We start from the raw sequence: 21,786 nt of genomic DNA, 5'->3' as shown, positions 1-21,786 counted from the left end.
CTACATATACAATTTACCACAACGTCATGGTTTACACAGTTATTACAGAATCATGGTAAAACAGATAGTTGTATATAGAGATATATTACATAGTATCAGACCCTGTTCAACAGTTACAGATTATAAAGCACGGTACTGTTGCTATATACAAATATACAGTATAGAGTACAACCACCTATTCAGATAATACGTGGTATAAAGATCGATCGTATAGAGCCCACGAGTGGACAGGCTCCCCATCAAATATAGGTTGAGGAGGGCTGATCAGATCAATGGAGTATAGTGGTTTATCCTAGTCGGCTAGCCAGGGTAGATCTCACCTACGGGCTGCACAATCCTGTCATGAGGGGTTAAATCATGACACACAATTATACACAGGGGAGTTTTCAGTTATTATTATGTATATACAGGTTTACAGAGACAATATATATATATATATACACATTAGAAGTATTTTGAATAGAAACCTAAAGTATAGATATGTTAAGCAACAGGGAAAAGGTGATGGTTTATATTACTGGTATTGTATTTACAGATTCAGTGATACATGATTATATAGTAATAGATTTTCACAGTATTGTAACTCATTTGTCACACATTAGTAATAGCATATTTCGTCTTACTAAGTGTTGGCACTTCCCATTACTTTAACATTTTTCAAGTGATCCAGGTAGGCAAGCAGATCAGGCTCCCAGATAGAGGGGCCTCAGTATTGCCCTGACAGTAGAGTGAGTATTTTGGGAGTATTTTTGTATAGCCCTAGCCAGTTGAGGCTATTTTTGAAAAACAGTCATATATGTATATTTTGGGAAACATTTTAGCACTCTAGTATTGTATATAATTATATATGATTGTGTTCATCTAATTTCCGTTTCTCGCTGCTTAGGTTGATGGTTGGGTTTAATTCAGTTTGGTATCAGTGCATTATAAATGTTACAGTATATAAAAATAAAAATAAAAAACCCAAGTGAAATAGCAAGTTATTACAGCACCCCTTTGCTCTGATACTTTAGGCAACTCGAAGGTCACAACTGAAGCATACTAGAGCACTCACCTTACTTAGTACGCCCTCAGGTGAAGAAGTAATCTCATACTCACACAGTTCATATAAAAGTTTACCAGCGAAGGCTCTCGAGAATAAGGAAATCTACCCACCCTTACAAGTAGTTTTCCTCTGCCCTAGTATGTTATGCAGCCTACTGCTACACTTGATACTAATTAGGGCACTCACCTTTCTCAGCAAGCCCTCGGGTGAAGAGTTTGCCCCACCTAAACGTAACAAGTTCTACAAGCATAAATAATGATACTACCATAATACATTATTTTTGTCCGTCATTATTCTGTAATTCTCATCTATTCATGTTCTCAGCTTTGACATATCATAACATTTCACTTTACGTTGTTCTTTTCCATTTCACATTGTTCACATTTCATATTTCATTTTCATTTCATTCTCATTTTCATTTCATTTCATAATATACCCAACATCTTTCAACTGTTTTTGTGTTAGTCACAGCATCTTTTAGTTATTTTTGTGTTAGTCCACGTAGAAATGCGCTAGTCTGCTACCCAACATCTTTGAACTGTTTTTGTGTTAGTCACAGCATCTTTCAACTATTTTTGGTTCCATGGTTGCATTAATACTCAATGCAGCATATTTCATATAACATTTTCATAGTCAGTTCATTTCTTGTATATCCTGCATCTCATACACATAACATAATTTCACACAGAATTCTATTTATTTATGCCACACTATTTAGAAGTACATATATATATATATATATATATATATATATATATATATATATATCCTATAAAATAAGCCAACCTACATTTAACATTCACATACTGGAAATATACCTTTAATTTGTTATATAATTATTTTGAAAAATATTTCACTTACATCCTGTTCATTTTCACATATACGTATCTAAATAAAACAGCCTTAGGCTCAGAAAACCTAATTTAAACTGTTGGCATTTTAAACCCATACAAAAACATTTATTTGTATATTCATAACATATTTCATTTTCCAATTAATTCATAAAAATATGGTTTAATATATTTTTCCCCTTACCTGATTTCTTGAACTACGCCAACAAGAACCCCCAAAAGATGCCTGTGATGCTCACCCGGATCCTAAATCAAAAACCCTAGTTTAATTAAATAAATCCCAAATAAACTACTATTTCTACATTTTCTCAACCTATAAACCTCAAATAAACATTTAAAAACTCAAAACTAAGAATCTTAACCCTTACCTTAACTTAGAAGCGTTTCCCGAAAAGCCTAGTTTAGAAAACTACTCCGCTAGATGTGTAGAGAATCTTCCCTAGAACACCATAGCAATCTTTGATCGTCGATTTGAGGTGAATCCAAGACGGAAAGTTAAAGAAAAGGTAGAGGAGGCAATTTCTAGAGAGAGAAAATGAAGGAAATTGTTTTCTTTGCGAGGAAGCTTCCCTAGTTCTTTTTATACTTGATTTTGCCACGTGACCTCGTCGACGAGTAGATAGGATTCGTCGACAAGTCCAAAAGGAACTTTGTCGACGAGGAGATTCATTTGTCGACGAGTCTTAAAATCTGAAATTTGCTCATTCGGGATCTTCTCGTCGATGAGGAATTGAACTTGGTCAATGATCTTTAGTAGAATACTCGTCGACGAGGACATGAAACTCGTTGATGAGGTCTACTGGTCCCTTCTTTCAAAATTTTTCCCTTTTTCCTTTATTCTTTATTTATCCATTCCATTTATCATTTTCCTAATTATTTAACCATTAAAATTTTTCGGGTCCTTACATTCTCCCCTCCTTTAGAAAATTTCATCCTCGAAATTTTGCTAATCATTCATGTTGACCTTATAGGTCATGCCCGATTTTGATTATGAAAAATACTCATTATATACCTAATGGGTGTTTAAGACTTTGTGCAGGAACCTAAAATTGCAAAGATCAGATGGGCACAAAGCAAATAAAGATTGAAGACCAAATTGTGTTGTAATATATATTCATTTGCAAAATTGGTCTGTAATAGTAATTAGGGCTTTTTGTATGTAATAATCACACACCCCACATGCATGGTCAAATACATAAGCTCAAAATGAAAATGACCTTAGGTCAACTGACACCAGATTTTTTCGGTGTCTTCAATTGGACCTAAAGAGACCCTAGGACACTCACTCATGCTCATATATGTTAGGCACATTGAATAGGGTGTTTGTGATTCAAAATATGACCGAAATGCACACTTTGTGCACTTTTGGTCGACCGACCTTGGCAGTTCATTCTGCTCCGGTCAATCGAAACCGATCTAGGTCAACATTTTAATCTCAGCCCGATGACCGAACCATTGTAGTTCAAACCCCTTGGTCGACCAAAACTCAGTAAAATGGAAAATCACCTTTCGGACATACTCATCCGTCAATCGAGTCCCCAGTTCAAAAATGTCTCGGTCGACCGAGCCATATGAACTTCGGTCGACTGAAAGTGTTCTGGTCGACTGGGGCTCTCGGGTTGCCTTGATTTTTATCGTGGTTAACTTATTTTTTAATAGGGTTAAAATAATTAAAAGGTTATTAATATTTTCTAATAATCCTAAACCTGTCCCCAACGGTTATAATTCTTGGGGTGTCTATATATACCCCTTCATTTAGGAAAATTAGAAACTTGATTAAGCAAACAAATTCAAAAATTCTCTCTCAAGCAAAATACTCTCTACTACCCATATTCTTTCTAAAAAGCACTCTAGCTTACCTTCTCAAGTTCCTAAATCCTCTGTAAGTGTTTTGAGTGTTTATACAAAAAGGTTTGCTCTCTCATTGTTGTGAGATTGAATCGATTTTTTACGAGAACATAACCTAAGTGTTCTTAGGGGGCTTTGCTCATAAGCCTATCCTAAGAAGGCTTGTCTAAGCTTCTGAATATTGCATTCGTATTGTAATATCTTAGAAAGCTTGTATTTGTTTTGGGTTGCAAAAATCATTTTCAAACTTACTCAAATATCTTGTGGAATTTATATTGATATATTTGTGAAAAGATATTTGTGTTTGTGATATTAATCTTTGTTGCAATATTTATTCAAGTATACATCATTTTCTGAATACAAAGATTGCATATCTTTTACAAACCAAGCATATACACCATTTGCGTGATTGACATATTCTTCTATTTGGAATATTTGAAACTTGAGTAATATCTTTGTTTTAGCGCCTTGATTGAGAACATCTTGAAATACAAAGATTGATTGGTTACACTCTCACTTACTTATTACACTGATAGAAAATACATTTGAGAGTTGAACTATTTAGACCACACTGAGCTTACGTATTAAATCATTTGTGGTGTATGTGATTGAACGCATTTGGGTACAAATCTGCTTTACGTGAAAGCACTTTACTGTTGTACCATTTGATTGTAAAATCTGAGTAATTCCAGGCATGGCCTAAAGGGGTGGTAATCTAGCCCGATAAGGATTGTTGTAAAGGTTGAGGTCAGCCCTGTGCTAATTGACCTGGTTTGTATCGCTGCCACTCCACCTATTTAAGTGAGCAAGTTATAGTGGTAATCCTTGTACTTGTTAGCCAAGGCGGGGACGTAGGCAATTGGCTGAACCTCGATAACATTTCTACGTGTCACCCTTTCTTTACTGCTTTCTAGTGCTTGTATGATTGATTAAATTGCATTATTTAATTTCTGGTAAACATTTACTTTACTTGCACTAAATTGACCATAGGGTTGTGAATATACTAGTGTTAGGAGATTGACCTAGGGATTAAATTTTAAAAATACCAATTCACCCCCCCTCTTGGGATCACAGTAAAGCCAACAATTCGTTTTTACATTTCCACAATTGTTAACTTAGTATATATTCCATACAATTCAGTATACATAACCAAATACTTTTGCATCATCAATAATATAATCATTATATAAACTTCTCAATCATCCATAACTGAATTAAATTATAATTTTCTTAATCATAAACTCATACCTGTGCCCCTGGAATTTTCTAGCTCAGGCTAGATCAACAAGTAAACTCATGTTGGACCACCTCTTTCTAGTGGTATCTATTGTTTCCCCCGATCCTGGTTCGGTATAGGTACAACAGGCAACGGTTCCCGACAATTCTTCTTAATATGCCTCGGTTTACCGCACTTGAAACAGGTAGGAGTTCGAAACCAGCATTCACCCTTATGCCTCTTATTGCATGTCTGGCATACAGGGTAAGACTGACTATCTTGATAACCAGGATACCCTGATCTCCTGTCTCTTGCCTTGAGCCCATAGCATCTTTCCCTTTCTTCCCTGAACCCTAACTGACCTCAGCCTAAAAACTGGATGATGCAGGCCTCTTCTTCTACTATGTAGGATCTGTACTACCCTGAATGCTCTTTTCCAGCACTGAAGCCTTATCAACCAAGTCTGAGAAATTCTGGACCTAGAATCCTACCACCAACTCGTAAATTATGCGTCTTAGGATTTTTTCAAATTTCCTGGCCTTCCTTACCTCGTTCGGAATCAGGAGCGGAGCAAAGCGTGACAATTCAACAAACTTGGTCCCATATTCTCCGACTATCATATTTCCTTGGGTCAGGTTAGTAAACTCTTTAATCTTTTCCTCTTTCATAGATAAGGGAAAATACCTATCAAAGAACAACTCTTTGAATTGCTCCCAAGTTAGCGCTATCTTTACCAACCTCTGTTCCTCTAATAGTTTCACAGATAGCCACCAGCATTTCGCGTCTCCAATCATTTTAAAGTAGCATAACGAACCTTTTGCTCATCCGTGCAATCGAGTACAACCATGATCTCCTCTATCTCCTGTACCCAATTCTCTGCAGCCACTAGATTAGGTCCTCCTATGAAGGTCAGAGGGTTCATTCTCATAAACTCCTTGATGTTGCAGCCCTGACCTGAAGGTGGACAATTATGCACTGTCGGATCCTTCCTAATTTTAGCTCTAATCTATCGGGCTATACCTCATAACATTGCAGAGGTATCAATGCCCTCTTCACTCGAAGTCTCTAAATCATCCCTTCCTTCTGCCTCTACGTCTTTATCCCTAGGATCCATCCTGAAAATAGAACAGGAAAGGGATAAGAATTCTATTATCATATCCTACTCAGCACAATCATTAATCTAAATTCCAGTATACACCCTACTTCTCAACTCAGGACTAGTCTCACAGCTCAAAAATGAAATCATCTAAGGTTTACCGTGGCTTTTCTGAGGCTGTTGATTGCTTCAGAAAAATCGCAGGAAATCATCGATGTATTTCCCCCTTTAAACTACAAAACAAAATCCGTACTTCTCAACACCTAACATATTCATCTAGTATCCTTATACTAACTAATTCCTATACTCTAAGTTCGCAAAACCCAAAATATAATGCTTTGATACCAAACTGTAACACCCTGCCCCTCTAAGTGGGTCCGGAGTGCTACTAATCCATTCATTTACCTGATACCTGAAATTCTAATATCATTTATGCAGCGGAAAACATAATTATAATCTTCCAACAATACAATAATGGAGTTTCCTATAACTATCTACATTCCAACATAAATCATACATCCACCTATTTCCACATATATACATAACTCCCAAAAAAAAAAAAAAAAAACATAATCCACAACTTCTAGTATTCACAATCACCCATTTCTTAGAAGACTTTAACATAAAACATAAAACATAAATTCATACAACCCAAACGTATCATCAAGTTTATACCCTTTTTTCTTATAACCCAAAAATGTTATAATAATCCCGAGCTCTCCAAGCTCGATCTCGTGGAGGTATTGAAAAAGATAAATTTATATTCGGGTGAGACACATCTCAGTAAGAGAATAAACAATATATTAAATCAGCATGTGGCCATCATGAAATTTAATCAACATAATATTCAACATTTGTAGATCTTTAACATAATTTCTTAAATCATTTTCTGAACCTAATTAATCACCTCCAAGATATTTTACCAATGAGAAAAACCTAGGATAGGGGTGATTACCCGCCCATACAAGTAGCACCTCTCTGTTCTGATACTTTAGGCAACCCGAAGGTCACAATTGAAACATACTAGGTCACTCACCTTACTCAGTAAGCCCTCAGGTGAAGAAATAATTTCGTACTCACACAGTTCATACAAAATTTTACCAGCGAAGGCTCCCGAGAATAGGGAAATCTAACCGTCCATACAAGTAGTTTCCCTCTACCCAAGTACGTTATGCAGCCTACTGCTGCACCTGATACTAATTAGGGCACTCGCCTTTCTTAGCAAGCCCTTAGGCTGAGAGTTTGCCCCGCCCAAACGTAACATGTTCTACAAGCATAAATAATGATACTACCATAATACATTATTTTTGTCTGTCATTATTCTATAATTCTCATCTGTTTATGCTCTTAGCTTTGACATATCATAACATTTTACTTTACGTTGTTCTTTTTCATTTCACATTGTTCACATTTCACATTTCATTTTCATTTAATTCATTTCCATTTCATTCTCATTTTCATTTCATTTCATAATATACCCAGCATCTTTCGGCTGTTTTTGTGTTAGTCCATATAGAAATGCGCTAGTCTACTACCTAACATCTTTCAGCTGTTTTTGGTTCCATGGTTGCATTAACACTCACATGCAGTATATTTCATATAACATTTTCATACTCAGTTCATTTTTTACATACCCTGCATCTCATACATATAACATAATTCTACACAAAATTTTATTTATTCATGTCACACTATTTAGAAGTAAAAATTCATATATATATATATATATATATATATATATATATATATATATATCCTGTAAAATAAGCCAATTTACATTTAACATTCACATACTGGAAATATATCTTTGATTTGTTACATAATTATTTTGAAAAATATTTCACTTACATCCTGTTCATTTTCACCTATATGTATATAAATAAAATAGCCCTAGGCTTAGAAAACGTAATTTAAAATGTTGGCATTTTAAACTCATACAAAAACATATATACGTATATTCATAACATATTTTATTTTCCAATTAATTCATAAAAATCTGGTTTAATATATTTTCCCCCTTACCTGCTTTCTTGAACTACGCCAACAAAAACCCCCAAAAGATGTCTATGATGCTCACTCGGACCCTAAATCAAAAACCCTAGTTTAATTAAATAAACTTCAAATAAACTACTATTTCTACATTTTCTCAACCTATAAACCTGAAATAAACCTTTAAAACCCCAAAATTATGAATCTTAACCCTTACCTCAACTTAGGAGCGTTTCCCAAAAAGCCCAGTTTAGAAAACTGCTCCACTAGATGTGTAGAGAATCTTCCCTAGAACACCGTACCGGTCTATGATCATCGATTTGTTCTGAATTCGGGCCAAAAAGTTAGAGAGAAGGCAGAGGAGGAGGCGATTTTTAGAGAGAGAAAATGGAAGAAATTGTTTTCTTCGCGAGGAAGCTTCCCTGGTTCCTTTTATACTTGATTTTACCACATGGCCTCGTCGATGAGGAGACAAGATTCGTTGACGAGTCTAGAAGGAACTTCATCGACGAGAAAATTCATTCATCGATGAGTCTTAAAATCTGAAATTTGCTCGTTTAGGATCTTCTTGTGGACGAGGAACTGAACTTCGTCGACGATCTTTAGTAGAATACTCGTCGACAAGGACATGAAACTCATTGACGAGGTCTGCTGCTCACTACTTTCAAAATTTTTTCCTTTTTCCTTTATTCCTTATTTATCCATTCCATTTATCATTTTCCTAATTATTTAACCATTAAAATCTTTCGGGTCGCTAGACTAGGATCCGAGAGTCCGTAAGGCGATCCAACCCCGACGAAACTGAAAGTATGTGACCATCACTGCATTCTAAATATTCTTCTTCAACTTCATTTGCTGATTTTGAAGTGTCTTCTTCCTTTTCAGCATTCCCTTTCTTCCAATCCGGACATTCCGATTTTATGTACCCTTTTTTACCGCACTTAAAACACCAAATTTCCTTTTTCCTTTTGAACTAAGATCGAGATTTATTTTGACTCGATCCATTTTTTATCTCTCCCACATTCATGGTTACCTTTCACCACAAGCCCTTCACTGTATGAAATTTCATCACATACTTTCATTCTTTGATGAAATCCCAACAACACGCTTGTCACCTCTTCCAAATTTAGGGTCTCTTTACCATAAGTAAGAGTTGTAAGCAAGGTCTCACACTTATGAGATGCCGGTAGGGAATTTAGTAGCATCAACACCTTGTCATCTTCCTCGAATTTCACATTAACCCGCATTAAATCACTAATGATTTGATTAAATGCATTGATGTGTTGGTTTAAATACGAACCCTCCACCATCTTAAGTCAATAAAGTCTTTGCGTGAGAAATAGTTTATTCGTAAGAGACTTAGACATGTACTAGCTTTCAAACTTATTCTATACAGTTATAGGAGAATCCTCTTTCATGACATGATACAACACGTCATCCACCAGACACAATCTGATATTAGATACCATCTTTGCCTCCAATGCCTTCCCATTTGCTTTATCCATGCCTTCCGGTTAAACACCAAACAAGGCTTTCATCATTCCTTGCTGTCAAAGCAAATCTTTCACCATTCTATGCTATAAACCGAAGTTCCCATTTCCATCAAATTTGACAACATCAAATTTCACAGATGAAATACCTGAAACCATAATAACAATTGCTCTGATGCCAATTTGTTGTATATAGAATCGTAATTGCACAGCAAAATATCAATGCAGCAATCAATGAAAACCAAATACCAAACACACCCACACAATTTATATGAAAGCAAATAAAATCAACACAAAAAATTACGTGATTCACCAATGCCTACATCCACTAAAGCAATCAACAAAGTAATTTACTATCTTGGTGTCAAAAGACACTTTACAATGATCTTCTTACTTCTCTTACAATACAAATACACCCATAATATTGTATATATAAAGTTCCCTGGAGGTTTCCTTTCAAACCACAACCAACTTAATGTCCATTATTCAAAATTTAAAAATTTGCCTTGAATTCTCAAGCCAAATTGTCCACAGATTGAGGCAAACTGTCGACGATTTAAGACAATATGTAACTTGTCTAAAATTTGCTACCAAATCGTCGACGATTTAGTTAAACCGTCAACGATTTCCCTATTACTCCTCAATTCTGTGATTTTCCACTATATCTTCTTTCTTGTACATGCATTCCATCAAGTATATGAGTTACATAACACAACAATTAACGAATAATTTATTAAAATAATTAAGAGTAACTCCATATATCATTTGCTTATGATAATACAGAATCATATCGAAGCACACACAACACTTTCTATATTCTTAAAATTTACCACATACACCAACTAAATATGTAAGCCCATATAATAAATAACTCATTGTATGTATGACAAGATTAAATATGAAAACTTGTATAATAAGCAAAAAGAGAGTGGGTCCAAAGACTAAAACATAATCCTAGAAAGTGCAATATTGTAAATTTAAAGGGGCTATAATTGAAGGATCAAAAGAGCAGACAAAAATTCCACGTAAGGCTCATCTATATCATCAAGGCATTCGCTGCACCTTGCCCAAGTAATAAAATTAACTAATACATGTTTTTTTTCTTCGGAAAGAAACACATAAGTATAGTTTTCACTTGGCACATTTTATTTTATATAAAAAATAACAATAAAAAAGAGCCCTCCCTCTCTCTCTCTCTCTCTCTCTCTCTCTCTTCTATCCTCTTCTCTTCTCTTCTCTCTCTCATCAGCCAGAACACATTGATAGGGGCAAGTTTCTGGTAGAGCAAGGCAGCGCTTGGAGGCTGAATTGGTGTTTGTTTTTTCATACAGAAAGAGGACAGCTCACCTTCCCTTCCAACAGGTCCCAATTAGCTTTTCTCCTTCTCACTTCTCACCAACAAAAAACAAACTTTTTATTCCCTTCTCTCTCTCCCCCTCCTCTTCTCTTTCTCTCTCTGTCTGTGGGAAAGTAGAGAGGAAAGAAAATCAATTTGAAGTGGAGATCATGGAGATCTCTCTGATCTCTCCAGCGGTAAGAGGGACGCAAGTTTCTCCCTGCCTCCACAAATTTTTCCTTTTATTTCTCCTCCATTCGTACCTGTAAATTCAGCTTCCAACCCCGACTTTCTGCCTCCCAAACCTCTCCTTCTCCCTGTAAACCGCTTTTTGTTTTGGTTTTTTTTTTTTTTCCCTGTAGTTATTGGAAATAAATTCCCAGTAATCCCTTTCAGTTCCACCAAAATTTCCCAATATCAGAAAACCCTTTCCCTATAATACAGTTAAATTCACCTTCTTTTTAGAATTTCTGCACAAATTTTTATAGCTGTTGTACAGATCAGTGTATTATTTGTATTTTGTTGAGTTTTGGGCAATTGGGTCTCCGAAGAATCGCCCGACACCCATGTCGCCTGTCTGGGTTGAGCCAACATTGCCGGAATCATCGTTGGCGGCGTCTTCGAAGCCTGAATGTGAATCGCCAAGATCCGTTGGCGAGGATCGGCGTTTTGTTCATCTCAGAGGCGTACAGTGGAGAATAAATCTTGGGATTTTGCCATCTTCTTCGTCTTCAATCGATGATCTTCGCCGGGTGACGGCTGATTCTAGGAGGAGGTATCCTTCTCTCTCCAAAAAATAAATATAAATAATAAAATAAAAAAATATATATAATAAACGAATAACAAAAAAAAGTTCATATACCGGTATTCTCAGTCTGAATGATTTTTAGAAATTTCATGATGAAGCCAGCATTTGGTTTTTACTTGTTGATATGGGTATTTCTAGTTTTGGATAGTTAATCTATATTGTTCTTAAATTACTAGAAAATTATCCCTATTTTATATCTATATATATGTTTGTATATTGCAATTCTTATAATTTTTCTTTAGTAGTAGTATATGTTGATGCTTTGTGAAGTCTGAGCGATGAGTTATAAGAGGAGGACTTCTCGTGTGAACTGTGAAGATCAAAACGGGGAAGTGTTCCTCGTGGTGCTTCGTTTCGGGCATGCAATCACTGCCCTATATTTTCATATAAAAAAAATGCTCTTAGCTGCAGCCTTTACTTTTGGCAAGTTTCTCTCCCCCTATTTCAAGTTTCTTAGGGTCCTAAACTTTTCTATCTTCTTTCTTTTGGTTCATGAACACAATATTTGGTCCAGGTATTATCCCATAATGCGCCTTGAGAGAAAAGGCTGTAGACATGCTTGTAAGGAGCAAATGGACAATGCCCCCCTTTTTCTTTCCCTCTCTCTTTCTCTTAGGGGCGATGAGAGAAGAGTTTTTAGCCATTTTCACATGGCTTCCAAGATGCTGCTGTTTTTTTAAAGTTATAGGATAGCCAAATTCTTGATATCTTATGCATATGTGGTTATCCATGACAGTTCTATACACTAATATGCCTAAATATTAGACATGAAAAGGTTTTTTGGGGTGTTTTGAGTGGCAGAACATTACCTTTTACCTGTTTCTTGTTGCCCTGTTATGCAAGTGGTATTAAAAGAGTTCACCATTTATTTCTGTCTAGTTAGTTATTATGTTTTAAGCATTTTATTTGTGCTTGTTTGATTTTCATATTAGTTTTGGGTTCATTACATGCAGTTCAGTTGCTAAGTTGAAGTAACTAATTAAATTCTTATGCTGATTTGTTTTTTCTTCTGAAAGCTCTCTAGTCTACCAACAAATGACAACCATTATTAAAACCTTTAAGTTTTGTCAATGTTCTATCAAAATTTTCGGATTTATTAGTTATAGATCAGTTAATTTTTTAACTTGTTGTTTTTAATCAAAATAGCGTTGATTCTCAAACTAATTTTTTTGGACCGTTACAATCAGAATTTGCTGTTGTACCTGGTCCCCATTTCAGAGAAGAAGTGATTTGATAGTGATGTCTGATTGAAGGAAAGGATCTAGGCACTTTCATACTTAAATAAATAAACTGCTATTTTTTACAACCGTTTCTGTGATTTTTTTTGTTTTAACCTCTAAGCAATGTTGGTGCTCTTTCACAGATATGCTGGTTTGAGAAGGCGTCTCTTAGTTGATCCTCACCTTCCCAAGGATGGAAGTAATTCTCCTGGTCTTGTCATGGACAATCCACTTTCACAAAACCCAGGTACAATTGCCTGTTTTTTTGTGCACTGCCTCATATGCATTAAGCAATGCATCTTAGGAAAGCAGTTTACTGAAGGCTTGCAAGTTAATGTACAACTGTTGCTGTTCTACTAATAGATATATCAAGTTTTGCACCTTGATTTACCTTTTCATTTTTTTTTTTCATGTAAAGTATCTTTTTTACTTGCACAGGGAGAAATAATTGTTGACCGGTACCAGTGAAATTACTATTTCACCTATGAGCTGTGAGAAGATAAAAGGAATATTACATGAATGTCCATTTGTCTTCTAGAGAGGGTTGTTGCCCTTCGCATGCCCCTGTAGTTCCCATAGGTTAAAATCTTGGTCTAGATTGCACTATCCTACATCCCACTTCACCAAATTGATCTTGATTCTATGTAGAATCACCTATTGGTAGGAGATTGTAAGGCTCATAGTGGAATTGGTGGGATCATAGTATGATTGAGGCAGGATTTTGAGGTCCTACAATACAATGAAAACATTATATTTTTAAATTTTTATCAAGGTACTATAGGCTTGATTTTTTTCCTATATAGCTTGTACGAGGAAAGGGCTACTTAGGAAGTGATTTGATTTATCTAGAATTAACAAAATTATGGGCTCAAAGATTTTACTTTAGATTGATGTTGATTGAATGTTTCAAACTTCAGACACCAATATATAGGCTGACAATATAAACATACATGTAATACACTAATGCATTTGATTATAATAACGATGATGGTGATGGTGATTTTAATGATGGGCTTGATGAAGTTGCCATGATGATCTCGGGGATGATAATGAACTAAATAGTTACTTGAATGTTAACAAAAATGTTAATGTGCTGGCTTGATAGTGTGGCATTTGCTATTCGTTTGCTTTTTTATGTATATGTTTTAGATGTTCATGTTGTATAGTTGTATATTAACTAATACTTGTTAAAAAATTGTATGTGTATGCGTATAAATATATTTTCTATAAATAAATATACTTTTTCCATCATAATCTAATTGGATTTAAAAATGCAACCATTTGGACATGCAATCTCATTGTTACATGAGGGCTCTACCATATGAGCTACTTGTTATTTTCCTAGTCTTGCGTGCATACTAGATCATTTTTTAGGTTTAAATATTTAAATTTATGAAAAAATAACCATGAAAGCATATTTTGATCTATTTTATATCATTTTTAGAGCCTTGGAATTGTCAATCCAATCCTACCATCTGATCCTGCTAGCCCTTCCAGTGACTTTATCTGGGATCCCAATTTTAAGAACCTGGGTTATACTCCCTGATGGGTGTTAGGATTACAGATTTCATTGACTCTGTTATGATTTGTATGCAGATAGCATGTGGGGTCGCTTCTTTCGAAATGCTGAGCTGGAGAAAATGGTTGACCAGGATTTGTCACGTCTATATCCAGAGCATGAGAGCTACTTTCAGACGCTGGGATGCCAAGGCATGCTAAGACGAATATTGTTATTATGGTGTCTTAAACATCCAGTGTATGGGTACAGACAAGGTAAGATACACTAAGACAAAAGCATAAAACCAAAGTATTTTCCCATTTTTTGGTTTTTCTCTATTTCCAGTTGAAAAAGTTTAATTTGCACATATATTAAGGAAAGTACCTTTTAAGTTCACATCATTTTTGAAATTGTGGGAATGTAATGAACTCTTGGAAACAGTAATCTTGCCTATTTTGTATTAGAATATTCCCTTAGTCAAAGGATAACCTAGTCATTATACGCTAGAGACACTCCCACACTTGGACAGTGAGGATAGGGTGTTGTCACCTGCTGATTGGGTTGACTGACACCTTCAATCTGGTTGGGCTTTTTTTCTCTCCTGATTGGGAGCAGTGTTCCCATTTTTGTTTTTCTTCTATGAGAATAATTTCCATGAGATCGAGTGATCTTTGCACACTACTTATTTCCATTTTCTGTTGCTTGATAGTTATTCAAGTATCTAGTTCCTGTTAGGATACTTTATTCTTTTGATGAACAGTGAATTGCTTGTGAAATGTGAACTAGAAGGCATTAATTTCAGTCTCATTTCATGTGAAGTATGCTTGTTGCTTATATAATGTTTTCTTAGGAAAAAAAATATTTATTAGTAAAATATAATTGAGAATTGCTGTAAACTTCAATGGCACTATATTCATGCAGGTGCCTCTTGAATAAGTGGAATCAGGTCATGTTTTCTGAAATTTTCACTGAGGCAGTCTATTTATCTCACAAACCCTAGTTTGGCTTATATTATAGCATTGAATGTAATGGAAATGAGATATATGTCTTAATTTTTTGACCTTTAATATACTGAGACTATTTGCTTACTCTCAATTGCAACTAAATATTTTCAGTTGTTTATTATCAAAATATTTTAATACTAGCACTCATCTTTCTTATTTGAGTTCTCTCTATGGCATTCCTAGTCATGCTTTTCTCTGTTTGGTTACAGGAATGCATGAACTCTTAGCTCCTCTCTTATATGTTCTTCATATGGACGTGGAGCGTCTTTCTGAAGTTCGAAAGCTTTATGAAGACCATTTTACTGATAAATTTGATGGTCTGTCATTTAACGAAAGTGATATGATATACAAGTTTGATTTGAAGAAGTTCCCAGATTCCATGGAAGATGAGATTGCGTCACATGGAAACATGACGAAAGTCAGCAGTCTGAATGAGCTTGATCCTGAGATACAATCCATTGTTTTGCTAAGTGATGCTTATGGTGCAGAAGGTGAACTGGGTATTGTACTATCAGAAAAATTTATGGAACATGATGCTTATTGCATGTTTGATGCTTTGATGAGTGGGGCTCATGGCGCTGTTGCTATGGCAGACTTTTTCTCTCCCTCCCCTGCTGGTGGGTCTCACACCGGCTTACCTCCTGTGATTGAAGCTTCTTCTGCATTATACCATTTGCTTTCTATTGTTGATGCATCTCTTCATAGCCATCTTGTTGAGCTTGGGGTCGAACCTCAGTACTTTGCCCTGCGTTGGTTACGGGTTTTATTTGGACGTGAATTTTCACTCGAAGGCCTTTTGATAATATGGGATGAGATATTCGCGTCGGACAATGGTCAATTAAGTAAAGCCCCTGAAGAAGATGTGGCAGCTTTTGGGGTCCTTAGTTCACCTCGAGGGGCATTCATCTCTGCTATGGCAGTTTCCATGTTACTTCATTTGAGATCTTCCCTGCTTGCTACTGAGAATGCAACTTCTTGTCTTCAAAGATTGCTGAATTTTCCAGGGAATGTAGATCTGAAAAAACTTATTGAGAAGGCGAGATCTTTGCAAGCCGTTGCTTTGGATGCAAATGTCTCATCTCCTTTCCCTTCAACAAGTGCGGCTTATGAGCGAAGTAGATCGGTGCCTTTGAGAGCTAATAGCCTTTCATCTGATTCTGTATCACCTAAAACTCCACAAAGTTCGGTACCTGAAAGTTACTGGGAAGAGCAGTGGAGGGTTTTGCACAAGGCAGAAGAACTTAGGCACAGTGGCTCAGGAAAACAAGATCCGACCCGGAAAAAAGGATGGTCAGAAAAGGTAAGATTGAGCTTATCGAGAGCAGAATCTGATCCATCTCCAGCTAAAGTTGACAGTGGCAGAAAGGATCCCAGGTTATCTACCAGGCGAAGTTTGCTAGACGATTTGTCACGTGAACTTGGCCTGGAGAAAGATATTGAGAAAACAAGCTCTAATGAAGTTTCAGGCCCGAAAGGCCCACTCCATGTGGAAGTTGACAGGGACGAAAAAGGTGGTAGAAATCAGAACTTTAATTTTACAGCTGAGGAAAGATGTTTGAGTGGTAATACTGGTAGTGAAGAAAATTCCTCTATTTTCTCATCCCCAACAAGTCCTTTTAGCAGAGTTAATGATCACGATTCAGAGAAAAGTAGTGTTGCATCAAATTTATCCCTGGATGAAAATGATTATGAATCTAACAATGTGGAGTCATTGCAAACTACCACTGATGATTCACCGCTTCCGGTCTCAGATCCCCCTGAGAATGCCCTTCCAGAATTTGAATTTAAAAATGATTCTACCGGAAAACCCATAAATGGATTGAAAGAACGGAAGCTCCTTCCAGGTAAATTGCAGTGGCTTTGGAAGTTTGGGCGGAATGCTGCTGGTGAAGGGACATCAGAGAAAGGAGGTGCCCCTGGGGTCACAAAATCTACCAATGGCAGCAGTGCATGCTCTGTAACTGATAGGACTGATCTTTCTTCTTTGAGCACTAAAGGAGATGCTATTGATCAGAATGTGATGGTTGCTCTAAGGAATCTTGGACAGTCAATGGTTGAAAATATTCAGGTAACAATCTGACTTTAAGTGTGTGCATCTTCAGTAATATAGAACACTTCTCTTTTGTTCTTTCGGTAACCTTGTTGAGGAGAATTTGCTTTTAGATGTTGAACAGAACCTTTTAAGCATATGAAATTATTGGACAAGTTTCTTAGACTGATTTATTTATTTGAAAATAAGAAGTGATTATTTTCAAATGCAGAAAATGAGATGCTGGTGGTGTGTATAGGGATGTAACTCAGTTGAAAATGGCAATAGAAACCTTTGGGGATCAATTTAGGAAGCAGGACCCGAGTATTTCAGTTGTACTTCAGAATTAATATTTTGGAAATTGATAGACTTGGCCACTTAGTTTGGACGTGTTGCCATTTTCCACTTACATTTCCCGATTGTTTCTTTATTTATTTCCAGCAATTTTGTTTTTATGGTTTTAAATTTTTTATTTTTCATTTCCTGCAATGTGGGGGGTGGGGGAAGGGGGGGGGGGGGTGTGTTTGCAAATAGAAATATTTAATTGTTGGCCATAGCCAATTTTTAGCCATTGTAGCGCACAAGGGATTCATCTCTGAAGTTGCTTTCTCAAATACCTTGAGTCATGGCTGGATAATTTCTTTCTGCTGTGTTTAGTTAGTTGATCGGTGTTCCTTACCCTTCCTTACCCAAATATTTTGATTGGCAGGTGATCGAGACGGCTTTCCAGCAAGATCGGGGTCAGGTGGGAACCTTGGAGAACTTGTCTAAAAATGTACTGGTTGGCAAAGGACAAGTTACAGCCATGGCTGCTCTGAAGGAACTTCGAAAAATCAGCAACCTTTTGTCAGAGATGTGAAGGACTTCAATGATGTTAACCTGTATATACATTTTGTATTTATATTTCTTTGATGTGCCAAAATAAAGTGAGTTTCTTGGGCCTATATTCTTTGTTGAAGTTGTTTCAGTAGACCAAAAAATTTTGGCATCAGGGAGACTCGCATGTAAATATTGAGTTTCCGTCAGCACCAGCATAAAAAGTGAAGTTCTGAGGGATGAAGTGAAGTTGGTTTTGATAGATGGAGAATGGAGATCTCACCTTTAAATTTCTTAGATAAAATATCAAGCAGCTTTCAAGAGATGGTATGAATTTAGATAGGCAAATGGTGGATTAGCTATGAATGGATTCATTATTTCAACTTTCATCAAAAGTGTAAGATATAGCAATAGTAAGAATTATAGAAATGTTTGGAGGAAAGAGGGAGGTGAAAAGACTTAACTTAGAAAAGTTAAGGAGAGAGAGAGAGAAGAGGGATGAAAGGCATTAAGGCTGGTTTAGAATTGGGTAATTGCATGATGTTTATTGAGTCAAGTTGGAAATTTCCCTATAATAAATGTTACACATTTATGCCCTTATCGGGTCAAGCTTATATTAATTCTAAGGTATGAACATATATTCAAAATAATAAATCCTAACAAAAGAGGAAGTTTATAAAATATTTAAAATCTAATCATATAAATTGGGAGTGTTTCATGAAAATAAAGGTCTAATTTATCATAGTTGACATGCTTGCTCAATGATTTTCTATCTTATTGATTGATGATGATAACTTTCGCTTGATGATTTAGGTGACCATTGTCATTTGATGAGGGACAAACTTCACTCGATGGCTTAGGCAACCATTAACATCTGATGACTACATGTTCTTTGTCACCTGCGTGACAACTTAACTTTTGCTTCACCTGTGTGATAGCGACTCCATTCCTTAGGCGATTTGTGTCTCACCTACAATGTTTGACTTACACCTCTTCTAGGTGATTTTTTTTTCCACTTAATCACTTGGATGACTATGCCACACATGATTTACTTTGTTTAGATGATATGTTTTTTAAGGCGATTATATTGAATGAGTGATCACTGATGAGTCCCTAAAATGCATTAGTTTAAGTCCTCAATTACCTTTGTTTATTCTCATTTATCTTGTATGAAACCCTTTGTTAATATAGTTAGGAGTTATGCAAGGTTTGTTCGTGTTTTAGGAAAGACAGGTTAAAACCGAGGAGTAAAGCATTGTAAGAAGCCAATGGATAATTGGAGCGCATAAAGCCTAAGTTAGATGTTTAGCCTAGTCCCTAAAGCCTCGGATCATCAAAAGAAAAGAAGACTATGCTCGATCATGTGGTGTGACTAGAAACACAAGGGGCGACCAAGTCTCAAGTTGCGGACTCCAAGGTTCAAACTGAAGAAGATTGTTGCAAGGTTCAACCAAGTGATCGACCAAGTGACCCTCAAGGGCGACCACATCGAGACACTGAAGCTGACTGAGCCAAGAAATACCGAGAGTCTCGACGAAGTGCTCGATCAGGGAGACTTTGAAGGGCGACCAAGTCGAGTTCCTGAAATTACCCGAAGATTGAGATCCTGCAAGTCTCAACTATCAACACGACTAGTAATACCCTATGGTGCGAGTAAGTTTAGAAGATGCTTAAGTTGAATTCCTGATTTCCCACGAGTCATAACCAAAACGCGATCAGGGGAATGCATGGGTGCGACTTGGTCGACAGCAACAATCTTTTCCGCGAGATACTGGTAGAACTTTCCTATTTTGAAATTCAAACCTTGTAAACCCTAATGAGTATAAATAATAACTACGAACATGTTCTCTGGGTTCCTCTTTGGCCTCTCTTATGTTACTAACAAACTTAAGACGTCATTGAGAGCCATATAGAGTAGGAGTAGTGTAGATTTCAATACATATTTTGATTTGTGCAATGTGTATTCAAAGGTCTGTGACAACTGGCGAAACTATTGTGCTTTCCGTGTAGATTGGATGATCATTCAGTTGTATGGATAGTCGTTCGTGACAAACGATTCGAATACAAAGGATTCATCTTTTTTACTTGCTTTCATCTTTACTGCTTTCAATTTACATTCATGTTCTAGTTCTCTATTGTAATTTTGATTATTAATGACAGACTCTTAAGTTTGCAATACGAAGTCATCTTTACTTTCTTTGATTTACGTGTTTTGATTTAACTGCTTTCCTTTATTGCTTGGATTGTTATGAAGTCTTAAAGATAAGATAGCATTACTACCGATTTAGTCAGATATACTTAGTAGGCAGTAAATACTAAAAAGGTTTTGCGTGGTCACTGAGATAAGGTATACTTCGGTTCCCAATTGTGCTCCAGACGACTGGTGCACCCTTGCTACCCTATGCCTTCGAATGGTTCCTTTCACCGTTTAGCCTAATACATATAGCTGACTGAACGGAGTTTACACACACGACATCCTAAGTCCGATTTATTAATTAAGCACTGTTTTGTAGGAGTAGAGATAGTATAGATTTTACATGCTTTTCATTAGGTTGCTAGAAAAGCCCCCACCTTTACACTCTCTTTTTACGCAAGGCTATAATAAACTAGATTGAAAACGGTTGATAACTGCACTTGAGTCCTTGTGGATCGATAACTGACTTTCCCCACTTTCTATAGAACTTGGGATTAGTTAGTTTCTATAAATATTATTTTTGGTAGTTAATGACCCAAGCCTTGGCGTGCCTACCAAATTTTGACACCGTTGTCGGGGACTAGGTTACAGTTATTAGCCAATTGCTAGTTTAGCATATTACTACCTTTTTTTTTTTTTTTTTTCTCTTTTTTAATTTTGTTTTTTTTTTTATATACTAAAGTATTGAATCTATGTGCTTCAATTGTGTATGTTTGGTTTGCGTTCTTTGGATCCTAAGATAGTTCCTATAGATCCCGAGATTAAGAGATCCCGTAGGTCCCTTAGGAAACCCACCTCTAATCCTGAGTGTGTTGAGTCGTCCGAACTTAAAGCTATGGTCGAACGTAATCTTGTTCCCACTACTCAAAACTCAGAACCCCAAGCTCCCTACCAACCTGTGGTGGAGAAGCAACCACTTTGACCTCTTAGGGACTACTTTGTGCTTGACACATACACCTCGCCGTCATGCATCTGGTTCTCGAGTGTTCAAGAGACACAAATCGAGATCAAGACTTCCATCATCTCGATAAAGGGAAATGGAAACCGGAAACAGAAGGAGGCAGTCAATGACATTGCATTTTGGAAAGGATAATCCTGAGAATTTTTCAGCTCCTCGTCGACGAAGACAGGGGACTCGTCGACGAGGGTACAACAAGAGCTTGTCGACGAGGCTAGGATTCATCGACTAGAAGATACTGAGAGAGAGGATTTTTGGAAGCCTGAAATTCGTCAACGAGGGTTGAAGTTCGTCGACGAATTTTCTACAGGACTCGTCAACGAGGTGACGTGGCTCGTCAACGAATCTCGAAGTATAAATAGGGATTAAACGTGATTTTCAGTAATTT

General features: G+C 36.4%; 1 protein-coding gene across 1 annotated transcript; it reads left to right on the top strand.

Annotated features, from left to right (window-relative positions):
- Positions 1 to 10,651: 10,651 nt before the first annotated feature.
- LOC131165484 (uncharacterized) lies at positions 10,652 to 18,374 on the top strand. Its single transcript, XM_058123343.1, has 5 exons — positions 10,652 to 11,646; positions 13,043 to 13,146; positions 14,496 to 14,672; positions 15,611 to 17,469; positions 18,140 to 18,374. Exons 1-5 carry the CDS (start codon positions 11,438 to 11,440, stop codon positions 18,287 to 18,289), a joined length of 2,499 nt encoding a protein of 832 aa, XP_057979326.1. The 5' UTR covers positions 10,652 to 11,437; the 3' UTR covers positions 18,290 to 18,374.
- The last annotated feature ends 3,412 nt before the right edge of the window (positions 18,375 to 21,786 follow it).

This window comes from Malania oleifera, chromosome 10 (assembly GCF_029873635.1).
Source record: "Malania oleifera isolate guangnan ecotype guangnan chromosome 10, ASM2987363v1, whole genome shotgun sequence".
Taxonomy (NCBI): Eukaryota; Viridiplantae; Streptophyta; class Magnoliopsida; order Santalales; family Ximeniaceae; genus Malania; species Malania oleifera.
The sequence above is the reverse complement of the archived record's forward strand: the minus strand, read 5'-3'. Positions and strand labels throughout refer to the sequence as shown.

Excerpts from the sequence above, each read along its gene's own strand:
- LOC131165484 (XM_058123343.1), top strand. The coding sequence starts at position 11,438 with ATGTCGCCTGTCTGGGTTGAGCCAACATTGCCGGAATCATCGTTGGCG. Across the intron at positions 13,147-14,495 it reads TCCACTTTCACAAAACCCAG|ATAGCATGTGGGGTCGCTTC; the intron begins GTACAATTGCCT and ends ATTTGTATGCAG. Across the intron at positions 17,470-18,139 it reads CAATGGTTGAAAATATTCAG|GTGATCGAGACGGCTTTCCA; the intron begins GTAACAATCTGA and ends TTTGATTGGCAG.